Below are 14,201 nucleotides of genomic sequence, written 5' to 3' on the forward strand. Positions count from 1 at the left end.
AAAACGTTTCTCAAATTCAAAAAGATTGAAAAACCTAAGCAGACTTGGTAATAAATGAAGTAAGCAATTACATCTAAGAATTAGAGAGAGTTCTCTGCACCTGTTCCAAAGGCAAGTTAGTCATTTCTGACTGGTCTAGATATTACTATTTTGCAAGATGCTTGATTTAAATATTTATCTTACTTAAGGAAATTTCTAATAGACTTAGATATTGTGAAAAACATTTGAGAGGGATTAAGAATTCGAACAGTGTGTCACTGCTGATATGATCATTAAAGTAATAATTTCTCATTTAAACAGTGTCACATTTTGATAAACTCATTAAAATAGAAGATTTTGTGAAAAATAGTAGGACCCTGTGACCAAACGGAGTACCAATTGCAATTATTATAAAATATCTAGGTTGGTGGGCTCCGTTCTATCTCCTTTCTTTTAGATATGTTGCTAAAACCGGTCAGATTTCTGGATCCCAGGGTGGACTGTGCATACCCCATTTTTTTTAAAAGAGAGGTATAGACCTGACTCGGCTGCATATTGGTTAATCCCTCTTCTAGATGCATGTGAAAGGTCCTTGCAAAACTAATTTTATTCCACCTGGAAGATTGGATACAACAGAAAAACTTGGTTTCATGGAACCTGGGAGTCTTTCACAGCAGTTTTACAACTCTTCAACATCTCCTTTTTCCTTATGGTAACTAGCATGGAGGTCTCTTAGTACAAGTAACTGGAAACTTTACCTTTGTTTTGAGGTCTTCTGGATAGAATTTGGCACAGTAAATAGGAACCACGTGCGATATAAACTGAAGAATTTGGGGAACTCTTCTGAATTTTTGTATTCAATAATGTTTTTGCTCCATGTTCTGTCTAAAAAGGAGTCAATTACAGGTCCCTTTATGGTGCATTATATCTCAGTGAGCTGCCAAAAGTCACCAAGGCGTTATTAAATGTAGCTTCTCTATAACTGATCTCAACACAGTTGCCCCACGAAATTTAAATTTCCTTTTTCTACACTCAGATTAAAAGATTAATGTATTTTGGCAACCGTAGTGTGTCTTACCTCTTGTACTGTAATAGAAGAATTACGTGTAAAACTGGCATTGCTATGTTATGTTACCTGGATTTGTGCAGTGCGCTAATCACCCGTGAGGGTATCCAGGCACTTGAGCAGGTGTGTAGGTGCTAGACTCCCCCAGGGTTAGTCAAAGAGTCAGGTCTTCAGCTTCTTGCAGAATATAAAAATCAAGGAGGAAGTTCATTTGTGTTGAGGGTTGATGTGTGATGTGGGCGAATGAGCGCCGTCCAGTTATGCTTTTGTGGATATCGGGTGTGAGAGCGAGTGAGAGTGTGGCTGAGCGTAGTTGCATGGTCAGCTGGTGAAATTGTATGCGCTTGTTCAGATAAGTTGGTCCAGTGTCGTTCAGTGCTTTGTATGCGCGCATGAAGAGTTGGAACTGGCTGCGTTTGTGAATGGGGAGCCATGTGAGCTCCCTGTGGTGTGGAGAGGTGTGGATGCTATGCGGGAGGCTGAAGGTGAGCCTGGCTGCATTCTGGATGGTATGGAGCCTGCGTAGGAGCGGACTAGAGATCCCAGCGTAGAGTGCATTGCTGCAGTCAGGTCTACTAATGACGAGTGCTTGTGTGACGCTACGTCTGGTTTTCTAGGGCATGCACAGGGTATGGAAGCAGGAGGGCCTGACTGTGTTGACTTCTGCCGTGACATTGAGTTTGTCCAGGGCGATTCCTGGGTTTCTGGCGTGATTGGTGGGTTTTGGCCTGGGTCCTAGCAATCACTCAACATAACAGCTGTCATGTAAACTAGTTTTTTTTTTTTAGAAGTTTACAACATATATTTATTTATATATTTGCAGTTACTACATGTGCAAGTACAGCCCGACTTAGAATCTTCTTTTGGAAGCAAACAGGGATTTGCACCTGAAATGGAATCAGCCACTTGTAATGAGGGTCTTACATTTTTTTGGCGGGACTTTAAGGTTAATGGTATATAAATTACTTGTTTACATTTCATTGGGTTCCTCTTTTGGACACAGAGAGGGCAAAGCCTGTTTTGTGGCCATGCCCAATAAATGTTTCTGCTTGTGCTAATTACATGCTAGCATTTAAATCGTCTGATGATCATTCAACCTCCAACTGAGGAAAGTATTATAATGGAATGTTATAAACCATGCCTGCATGAATTTTTGTAATTTTGTTAGTGACTATTTTCAGTGTGTTTAGTTTATAAGAATTGTGCACGTTCACTAGGCACTTACATATTTACCCACCCTGAAACGTTTTTTAACCTCTGAAGTCCTTTTTAAGTGTGTATGTGTTGGTATTTCTAGATCACAAGCCTTGCTCGGAAGCTGCAGAGCACTGTAAATGCTCAGATGGAAGTCAGCATCTGTGCCGGGGAAAGGACTGAGTATTTGAGGCTATGTTGTTGTAGGAGGGATCCTGGAGCAGAGCAGTGGGGAGTGCTTACTGTTGTTTGGTGACCTGCTTCCTACAGAGCTGTGTCGGTGGCTTCTTTCTGAACAGCAGGGGCAGGATTATCGATACAGTGCATTGTCGTGCTATGCCTGGCAGTGCGCACACGGTTCGTCATGTCACAACAAGTGTGTTATTCCCAATGCCGGCGTGGACCCACTCCTTCCCTGGGAGTTGCGCATTAGACAGACTGGCCGCTTGAAGCTGGCGTCTGCCTTTCACTGTGCAGGAGGCAACTGGCCTGCATTTCCGAGGAGGGCAGAGATAGCCCTGCAGGAGGTGGCAAAGAGCCTTGCAGGAGGATGCCTGGGGCACCTGAACCCCATTTCCAGCCTTTGGGGGGATACTCCGCTGACAGAGCTCCAACCACCTCCCATGTTGTGCACTATATCCCCCCATGTAATATGTTTCAGACACAGAGGCAAAGGATTTCCTCATTTGAACTGAGCCAGGGCCTGATGCAGATGAGGAGTCTCCCCTTTGGGGTCACACAAGCATCGATGTCCCCTTTGTAATATCGAAGTACCCGGGGAGTGCAAAAAGTGGTGTGGCATTTCAGCATGGCTGTTTGCGCATGTGCATACTGGGCGATATTGATATTTCTGTGTAGGCACCAGAACCACTGTAGGCCACATATCATGGTAAAAACGGGCGCTGGGCCTTACCTGACTTAAAAGTCCTGGTTTTTAGAATGACCACTGTAAATGTCTCCTTGTGCATAATATATCTTATGTGGCTATCGCAGTGAATGCACCAACGTATACTAACAGCATCGCCATTGTGCTGGGCGCGCACCTGCATCGGGCCGGACGCAAGTGATTGGGTATGCAGATGTGGCTCTTCTCCATGCACGTGCTCCTCAGGGCATCTTCACATCTTGTTCCTTCATTAATTGAAGCAGGAGATAAACACAATCTATATATTCTATTCACAGTTTTAATTCCATTAACAGTTAATTGTTCTCTGAAGGGCTCCATTGCCTCGGGGAATAGGTTTTGGTCTAATGCCTCCAAAATGTATTCATGGGATAGTTTGAAGGGCTTTATTGGTACTATTACTTTTAAACGCTTGAAGGTTTCCTCCTCTCGCAAAAAATTCTCAGGGAAGAGTTTTAAAAAGAAATTGATATTTTCTGTCTTTCTCAACAGTCATTTTCATTGATTCCCAGCATATAGCGCCAGGCCTGGTTAATCCTGGCCCAGTCAGTGCCATACCAAGTCAGTGCCAGCTTTGAGCAGTGGCTGACCGTAATTGCCAGCCCCAGTAAGTACCACCTCAGTCCGTGTTGTCCCAGTCCATGCCAACAGAAGCGCATGCCATTCCTAGTGTGCGCAGTTGCCAGTCTGTGCAATCCCTTATCAGTGCCAACGAAGCCAGTGTAAGCATCTTTCTTCGTGCCATCCCCAGATCTTGCTATGCCCATTTTTTGGCATCCTCATTTCTAACCGACCCCATGTTCTGTCTGCCGCTGTCCTTGGCAGCCCTACATCTTGCTGCCCCAGTCAGACCCTAACCATGCTACTCCCAGTCCGTGCCAACTCCAGATTGTACCATGTCGAGCCTATAGCATCCCAGATCTGTGCAAGTCCCAGTTTGTCTCGTCTCCTCTGTCATCTTCACTTGGTAAGCTACACTGTTTTGACAGTAACATTTTTATGCCTTTATAAAATGCCCTTCTCGTTACATTTAGTCTTTTTACAGTAAATTTGATTCTTTACTAAGTCATAACATGCTGGTCTTTAAAATTCTCTCTCATTCCTATCTTTCACTGTAGTGAGAGGAGGCATTCCTTAAGATCGTCTTCACAAGGTGCATCCCTCTCACTGCAGGTGTTGACTGGAGGGGGCGCTGTGGTGCGAGGGCCTTCATGGGTGATGCTTCCAGTCTGCCTTCAGCAGTTGACATAAATAGACCAGAGTGCCAGTGTTGAAGTTTCATGCATAAAATGGTCAGAAAACCACTGGTAGGAGGATCTTATAAACTTTCCGCCTAGGTTAGATATGGAGTCATGTTAAACAGGGTTATTTTATGTTTGCTTATGCAGTTTTTATAGTGCTTTATTTGCCAGATACTACACCTTTTGGTCCTTCACGTGGACAGGCTTGGGTTTGTTGTTGTGAGTTCCCTCTAGAGGGTTTATGTAATAGAGGAGGAGGATGAGCCTGACCAGTGTCCTGAGTACGTTTGTGCGAGGTATCCTGAGGGGGTTCTCCTAGGTACTGCTCTGGCCGTGAAGGAGTATGCAAACATTGGGGTGCTCTTTTGTGGTCGTGGTGGACCTGACTTTGAGCACATCATAGGGTTCTGGTGGTTGTGTGAAAGTGCTTGAGATGAAGTGATGAGGTGATGCTACTGTCCGTGCTTGGGATGTCTTGTACATTGCCCAGGGTAGGTGCTTCGGATCCTTGGTAGCTTGTTCATATTCTTGTTCTTGCAGCTGCTCTGACATCGCAGAAACTGTACCAGGCACTCTAGTTCCTTTGCGTCTGTGTCTGGTAGGCAGCTTAATACAATCTAATGTTCTTCCTTCCATGTCCAAGACTTTAGTGTGTTCCAACCCCATTCTTTCCTTATTCTTGACAGAGGATGCTCTTGTGCTCACCAGTCTCTGGCCTTTCTAGTTCTCTGTCTTCAGAAGTTTCCTACTCTCTACCTTCTTGTTCTAGCTCCTAGAGTAGATATCGTATATGGTTAATAGCTGTTGTGCTGGCTACGCAGCATCACCAGTCTGTAGGACAAGGATAAGGCAAGTACATCCATCTGCACAAAATAAGCACAGCTGCCCCCATCTCCAGACATCCAAATGCAACAAAGTAAAACACTGTTCAGAAAATGAAGAAAACACTAATGGGTCCAGCCCTTTATCACCAACATTAAATCCTCTCAGAAACAGTCTCAAATGCTTCGGCTAAGGATTGTTGCAAAAGCCAAAGATCTGCTGGAAAATCTACAGAAATACACACAGTAAGCAAAGCACAGCATAAGTACACATACTGTCCTAAGCAGCCAAAGGAAAGTACTCACCAAAGCTGACTCCGAACATAAGATAGAAACCCTACAGTCAACATTTAATAAAATCAGCAGCCGATGCGAACCTAAAACACAACAATAAAATTGTGAGTAGCCAGCTAAAGAATACTTTAGACCTGGCACTACAGATAACTTACTACATTGTGCACAAAATTATTGGGATAAATATTTTAGCCACCTTTGCGAACTACCTGTTTGAATGAACCGTGCCTGGTCAGACAACACTGTTCTAAGAACCTGGAGTGTGACGGAACATGCTTGGGTGCACAGAGCTACAGAGCAGTCCCAGCACCCATCTCTTCCAGGAATCTTCTTGCCTTCATTACTGGAAACTACTAAGAACAAAAGCTTCCAAAAAGGCTTTCAGGTAAGCGCAGTATGATGATCGAAGAACTCCAGGCCGAGGTTCATTCTATGCATCCAGCTGGTCTTTACCTATTTTGTACACTGAACGTTCAGTTGTCCTGTTTTGTTCTCTTTCTAATCAGTGCTGTGAAGTAGTAGGTGATGTGTTGGCCTAATCAAAGCTAATAAATAAGTAAACCTCAAAAAAATCTGATTCCAATGAACTAGAACACAAGGTAAGTTGAACTTCGCACAGTTTCAGCTCCCATTCAGCAAGTACAACCGGGCTCTGAAAATCCACACAGCCACCTAGGCAAGCACAAAGAGAAGTCACAAAGTGGGTTCATACACAGTTGACTGAAAATAACAAAATCAAAGACTGGCTGAATTCCCACATTCCCATCACAGAAACCAAAAAAATGACATATTTGCTGCCCTTTTTAAAGGTGAAACTCACTGCCACCTTAGGATAATGTAAATGCTTTCTGAAAGGGTGAAATGTCAAAATACCTACCACAGGGAATATCGACCTGCCCACATATTGAGTAGCACTATTTAGTCAAGGTAAACATTAATCAAGAAGTATAGATTTACTATTCCAACTTTACATCTAATTACCTTGATGAAGCAGAGCAGGGCAAAATTACTAACCCTAAACACCTCAAACTTGATGTTTTGGTTCCGCAGCTCCGAAGATAGCCTATGCAGAGGCTTTAATACATCTCATTATATTCAATATCAACAAAATAAACCTAAGCTTGAATGGAATTCTTTAAGGGAATAATGGTCCTTTGTAGTTGCAAATTAATCTCAGGCGTGGACACCATTACTGGTACACGTTACCAAAACTCACAAGGGATAAGAAATTACCATGTAAATACCATTACACTACAAGGCAGTGGCTTGTGGTGAACGCAAGGGTTATTTCTTGCAGAATTGTAGTTCATGTCGGGTAAGGGACACGGTGCCCTCTAGTGGCCAAGATGTTAACGCCAGGTTAAGCATAAATGCAATTGCAAATCAGTTGTGATCGGAATCTTGCAGCGCCCCGTCCAGTAAGGAAACAGATGTTTGGCTAGTGTGTGTTAAAAATCTAATAGTCTCCCTGAGGTAGGTGCCATCCTTCAAAAAACGCAAAATATCTTGGATCGGAAGAACTGACCGACCAGAAGGAAGAACTGACCGACCAGAAGGAGCTCTAGATCTTTTAGAGAATTTGTAAATCTAGTGTGGGCTGCCAAAAGTGAAATCCTGTTGCAGCAGACGTGTCAAAGAGTTAACATGATCAGAACATGACGAATCACATGCAAGGCATATGGTATTAATTGGAAACAGAGAATGTGGGCCTGGGGAGTTGGAATCTGGAAAATATTAATTTCAGTGGTTTTATAGCAGCTTCCAGACTTGGATATCAAAAATAACTTGAATTTGAGTTCTGGAACAGGTATGTGTGATCGCCGTGAAATATCGGTGTAGATAATAAAGTGGGCAAAGTTGTGGTTTTAAAGGTCCTCTGGTAGCAAGTCACACACTGTTGTATGTTGGGATCATCTGAGAAACCGGTAACTCATCGCCTGGAGGTATACATACTCGACATCTGCCAGACAATGGCTCTGTAAGAAGAGGGACGGAAAAGTGAACAAAAATTAGAAACTTCTTTGGGTTCAGAGACTCCCAACACACATGGTTCTGCAAGGTAGTGTCTCTGATGGGCGGTAGCCTGAACAGCAGAGGAGTGAAGTGGGATGTCTTCGTGTTACACCGGTGGAGTGGGGTACAATGTCTCCATGATAGGCATGCTTTCGATTTCATGGAATAAAAGGCATAAGCTTCCCTTCCTCTGTGAGCCAAAATGTGTGAAATTAATGTTCCATACTGAGTAACTCTTGTATGTATAGTTAATGAAAGTACTGCATTAAGAAAATGATTCTCATTTTTTCATTGAACGCTTGATGAGAATGCAAAAAGAACAGATGATGGATGGAATGCTGAACAAATCAAACATTCCCCCCCAGTCACAGATCTGGGTTAAATACATAATTTTTTAGCTTGCCGTGCTATTCCAATTTCCACTGGATTCAAGCTAGGCTGGCTGGGGAGGGGTGATACCCCAAAACCGGTCCTAGGATGCTTGCTTCCGGTCCAGGGAGGACCTGGGCCGGCAGTACACGGGCTGGACTGTTCCCATGGGGAACAGGGTCAAGACTGATTTGCATATGGCTGGGTCCTAACTAGGGTAGGGTTGCGAGCTAAACAATGATTGCTTAAACCGAGATCTGTGCCGGGGTGAATGTTTGATTTGTTCAGCATTCCGTCCATCATTTGTTGTTTTTGCACTTGATGAGATGGCCGCAAACAAGCTTACCTTGGGGTTGATGATAAGATTGGGAACAGTCAAAAGGGGCACCACACGAGAAAAGGCCTTGTCTCCTTTTACACCTGTCAGGAGGATCATCTGAAGTTGTGGTGCCCCCTGTTTGTTTGTGTTCGAGTTGGGGCTCTGATTGCATGTTAGCAACTGTTTAATGGCAGTGATTTGGGTTGGCGCATAACATCTCAATGATAAGCTCGCTCTCAGTGATGACGCCATGATTCCAGGTTACCCATGAAACAGGTTTTGAATGAATGATGTGGCTCAGTGGCAGCCTGGGCTGTGCAAACCAGAAGATTTCCTAAATTGCCGCTGACTCTGATAGGCCAGGCGGGCTGGGGGCAGAGCCAGTTGCCTATGAGGCAGCACGACATGTGACTACCACAGTGACTGACTAATCCATGCAACCTGTCCTTACATGCAGGACTTAAAATCAGTGCTTAATTTGTGCTTGTTGTTTCTGGCGTAGAGCACCAGCACTTATTTTTGAGCACCTGCAGTTATTTTTCTGCCTCAAGTATTTTCTGCAAGCAAAAGACACATCTGGGAAAGATGGAAGAAGAGAAAAACGAAAAAGTGTCAAAATGTGAGAAAGCAGAAAACTGCAGAAGTGAGCTGAAGGGACAGGGAGTGGTTTTAAAAGGATTAAAGAGGCCCGAGATGGCTTCAGGATTACGCTCCCTCAGTATTCGGTGCTCACACATTTAATTGCAGCAGCCGCATGTTTAAGTGGAGGGCTTTGGGCACCCGCACGTTATTTACAAGTCAAGCACTGCTTTAAATAGAAATATAGCGATGAAGATACTCACTCTTGACAGGATCTGTTTGCTCCTGAGAAATGCTGGTACTCTCCTATTAAATATATTGCAGCAATGATTAGAAGTGCAGGTACTCTCCCTTTCAAATCATAGAAGTGCCGGTACTCAGTGTCAGACGGTACCTGCCCATTTAAAGCACTGCTTACGTGTTACCAGACTGCTAGGAATTCTTCCACATTCCCTGGAGCCCAGTCCTGCTCTGAGGGTGCCGTTTGAGGGCGCACCCTTTGATCTGGAAGGTGAACCCCCTGGAGGCCGGCTCTTTTGAGGCCTGGGGCCCTTTGAAGGCACACATGCCGAAGCCCGGCTTCTGCGCGCCTCTTCCCCCGGCGGCTCCGCGGCTCCTATTCCCCCGGCGGCCATCTTCTGAAGGCGCATGCATTATTCATGGACGGAGCACGCCTCGCCGGGCCTAATCACCACTTTAATTGGAGGTTTAGATCAGAGCTGGCTAATAGCTCATACAGCGGGGACCCCGTGTATTGTTGACAGTGGGCTCTCGGAGTGTCTTATCGTCCGCCTGTTTCTCTTCTCCCAGGACATCGCCACACAGAGCAGCGTCGCGCTCCCCAGACACCGCATTGCCAATTAAAGTTATCTGGGGGAGCTGACAGCTCCCCCCCCCCCCACCCCCCCCTTTTAAACGGAGGGGAGCTGGTGTAAGGGCAACAATTCATCTCTCTGTTCTGACAATCTGGGACAGCCCGGCCTAGGCTGTATGAGGAAGAGAGAACGTGTGTGCAGAACAGTGCGCTTTTCAGGGTGTCACTGTTCCAGCATTTATTTACTACAGAGAGTTGCGTTTCTGCCATTCTGGTGGCTCAGTGGACTTCACGTGATCCGTGTTTGACGCCAGGATCACAGCTCCTCTCGTCCCGAGCTGGTTAATAAAAGCATCCATTGTATGTGCATCTTCAGAAACAAATCCACGCTTAACACAAGTGAGTGGAGCTGGGCCATCTATGGATTACCTGGCCAAGGAGGATAGCGTCTCACGTCTATCGCACACCCCATGGCAGTTCTTTATTGTATGGGATGCGCCTCATCTACTTGAACTATAAACACTGGTCGAGGAGATGTTTGATAGAATTAGGGTAAATGTAAACCATGGATATGTTTTTGTTCCTTCACAATATGGTACTCTGAATATTCGGAGTACACTTGCAAGTAGCATACCACCAAACAGTCAAATATTCAACATCATACACGCACAATATGCATTTTCTGTTTTCTATTCATCCACCTGTGTTTATATAAACTATGTAGCATCTGCACTGCACCATTTTACCCAAAAATGTTTTTCTGGCACATGTAGCATTGCCTTTCAACTTAAAAGGATCAACTTAAAAGCCTGGTACATGGCAAGAACCACTAGCCAAAAAAATCCATGACTAGCTGATGGTATTGTGTGTCAGGAAGTCTCTTGCAGCCCATTGGACGATCATTGAAGGTTTACAATTGTGTGTGCTACAAGGGCATTGCCATAGAGTTGTGAGCAGAATGAACCGTGGAAGGGTCATTACGTGTATGCTGCACCTGAAACCTTTCTGAAGTCATTTCTCAACCGTACTCTGCCTTTGCAAATGTGAAACCTGGCGTGGATGGAGAGGTGAAGAAAGATGTCCGAAATTACAGTGTCCTAGATTTGCCCCTTCTCGATCAAATGTTGCTGCCTTCACCATGACCATGATGATGGTTCAGAAGCATGCTTGATTAATCAAGGGTCTTCCCTCCTTGCAGCTGTTGGGTAAAATTACTGAGGAATAAAAACGAAAAACTACAAAAAAAAGATAAGTTAGCAAGCTGTTGTACAACCACTGTGCAATTTTAAAATATAATGTACCCATGAAACATTAGGAGAATTGAGATTTAACCCATTTTTGCAGACAGGTTCAACAATAGTGTCTTCCATGGCATTTGTGTGTCATGAGGGAACGCAGTCGATATCCCTTAAATTCATCCTCCGACCAGTGGTGTCACGTTGGCATTGCTCTATAATCAGTGCTTTAAATGGGCAGGCACTCTCCGGTACTAGTACCTGCCCCTCTTTAATTTGATGGAGAGAGTACCTGCACTTCTCAGCACTGCAGCAATACATTTAATGGAAGAGCACCAACACTTCTGAGGAGCAAACAGGTACTCTAAATAGAGAGTACCTGCACTTCCGTATATTTCCATTTGAAGCACGGTCTATAATGGACTTGATAGCAAACTGACACCATAGGGTGGTCTACCATCCCTACTGGATTCCTAGTCAGGGAGAAAAAAACATGAAATGCTTCTCATGTTACTAGAATGATGGGTCTAAAGAAGGTAGGCTATCCTAACAGAAGTAGAGATGGTTTCGGACATGTGATTGATTTTACCCAAGTCTTCCGGACAGATGTAGGCAAATCCACCAATTTCCCTTTAGACCCACCTGCCTTTTCTAAATAATATAGTAAACAGGCCTTTTGGTAGTCTTCCTCCACCTTGCCACTATGTATGATCAATGTTCTTTTAGCATTTTTAGATAACTCAGGGTGCCTGTTTACTAAAACCAAGGCCACTTGAATTATGTGGCAGGAGAGGGTAATATGATGCGACAGGCTTGCATAAATTATGCAGCATGAAGAGACAAATTATGCGGCACATTTTGTAATAGTATTACTTCATTATTTCATAATTTTTAAACTTGGTAACACTCTTTGGGCATTGAGTGCACATCATTAGTACCATTTTAACTCACAAATGTAGCAACAAGTAAAAGAAACATAAGCAGTCCAGCTTTGCCAACACTGCATGGCAACACATGCTGTCGCATTTTTAGTAACGTTTGAACCGCTTGAGCTACAAACAATTTTTGTTGTTAAAATCTGCAGATTATGGAGCAGATGATGGATTATGTGACAAATGCGATGAATCTATAATTATGTGAAAATCGCCACAGCCACGCAATCTCATAATTCCAGTGGCCCGGACTATTACGTAACTCAGTACACCTCTTTGTCCTGTGATATTTATAAAGCAACACTGAAGCGGCCTTCATTTCATCATGTTTGCCTGGTCAGTCGCTTATGTCGAAATTGTAATTTTTTTGTATGCAAGTAAAAAAAATATATATATATATGAATATTTGCATTTTATTTCCTGCTGCCTTTTTGTTATATGTCTGCCAAATGTCTTACATATGTGATCCAATTCTTTAAAAAAATATATTTTTTAAACATACCCAGTCCAGGCAGTAACCGACGCTTACCCCCCAGCGCCTTGAGACCCTACCGGGTGAGTAGTGCGCTTAAGAAATTATTTGATTGATTGATTGATTGAGTCTGCTTTAGAATTGTAAAATGCTGTATTCAACATTTTACGCTGTATTTAACATTTTACACTGACCTGCGCTTTTCTCCTTACATTTTAGTTATAAGACAGGACATTTCTGTGGAAATATAAGCTTGTAAAAAAGTCATACCTTATAAATAGCCATAAATGTCAGCTAAAGTTAGAAATGCAGTTTATGAAATCAAGGAGCACCATATGTAGCTTTATACTAGCAAGCAGTGAGGGAAAAGAGGCAAGGGGGAAATACAGAAAGACAAACGAAAACAAGGCAGGAAAAACATAAAAAAATCCAAAACAACAGTAAGAAATATTAACAGTAAACTTGTGCAATGAGAGTGAGAAGTGTAGAATCCACTAAGGCCTGGGAACTATGCTACTTTATGGGTGATGTTCGAGAAACTGGGCTCAGTCATCAAAGCCTTGGCCACTGATCTATATCCTCTTGACTGCATAAACATTCACCCAGACTACATTTCCGCTATTCATCCATCTGAAACCATGCATTGCCAATGATTCCATATTTATTGTAGTTACTATTGCTGTTATTCACAATTAATGACGGTGTAACCCTCGCTGGATGCATTGCTTGATGGTTACACTGTCATTAACTGTGAACAACAGCAATAATAACTATAATGAATTTATGGCCTTATTTGGAGTTTGGAAAAAAGTGGCGGATGTCCTTGCCATCATATTAATAGTGCCACTGACATCAATGCACTCTTTATATGGTGGGCAGGACTGGACATCCCTTCAGTTTCAGCAGATGTCCCACTTCTGGCTCAATAAAAACAATCTCCTCAGTGTGGAAATGAAATTGACTCTTGCTGAATATCTCCAAAGATCCATGTGCACTGGTCCATAACCTGGCATTGCCCCTCGTGGATGGACAACATCTGTGACAAGTTCTGTCCCAGTGATTGCGAACTTCTCAACTTCTCCCTGATTCCTGATTCATTAGTTATTATACTGAAACATCACCCTGATCCTCAGGCACATTTCCTTGCTTCATTCATGTGATGCTGACCTCAGAGTGAGTGTAAATAAGTCTTGTCCTTCTTGAAAGGTAACAACAATCTTTGTGGTAAGATGTGTCTTCTTGTACTCTGCAGTGAGACCAGTGTGTTGTTCACTGCCTTGTCTTCTTCATCCCTTCTCCAGGCTCTGTGGGTACACCGCTTCCGGGGGTCGAAACCCGCATTGTCACTGAGAGCAGCAGGAGAGATGGTGTGTCCTTCACAGTCTATGCCCAAGGCAACGACAGAGGAACAAAGGTAACACTAAGCATCCCACAAACAAGTATTTCCGTTCTGTGTTCTACAACCTACTTGTGGAGAGCATTGGTTTTACTTATATTAACGCCGCTGGGGATTTTTATGCCGCTGAAATGGGCAGGATCGACTATGCTGTATGATACAGTTCTGTAGTACCACATGGACCATACAAATTAGAAAAAGGTGTTATTGGATGTTCTTGTCATGTGAATATGTCACATGCACTTCTTACAATTGATTGTTCAAACAAAGGAGATTGGATATTTCTCACAAGGAAACTACTCTTTTTGGTCACTTATCTCGTGTAAATGGGGATATTTTTCAACTAAGCAGAAGTTACACTTTTCCAGAAGAACTAATAGTGTTTAACTTGGCACAGACGAGCAGGGCATTCCACATTCTGCCTCTGCAGGGTTGACTTTGGAAGTGTTGAAGGGCTCGTCAGCTGCCCTATAGTTCTTACAGGTTCTCCACTGCCTCGCTTGTAACGAGCTATTCCATCACAAGTTGTAATATCGATCCATGATGCTGCTCAGTTTCATTTTTAGATGTAAA

The 14,201-nt window shown here is 43.4% G+C and overlaps 1 protein-coding gene across 1 annotated transcript in view; it reads left to right on the forward strand.

Moving 5' to 3' along the window:
- ACSF3 (acyl-CoA synthetase family member 3) overlaps positions 1 to 14,201 on the forward strand; it is a 359,801-nt gene that overhangs the window by 68,374 nt on the left and 277,226 nt on the right. The window contains exon 6 of the mRNA XM_069216898.1: positions 13,534 to 13,646. Coding sequence (XP_069072999.1) covers positions 13,534 to 13,646 — 113 coding nt within the window. The remainder of the gene's footprint in view (positions 1 to 13,533; positions 13,647 to 14,201) is intronic.

The sequence above is a fragment of the Pleurodeles waltl genome, chromosome 12 (assembly GCF_031143425.1).
Source record: "Pleurodeles waltl isolate 20211129_DDA chromosome 12, aPleWal1.hap1.20221129, whole genome shotgun sequence".
Lineage (NCBI taxonomy): Eukaryota > Metazoa > Chordata > Amphibia > Caudata > Salamandridae > Pleurodeles > Pleurodeles waltl.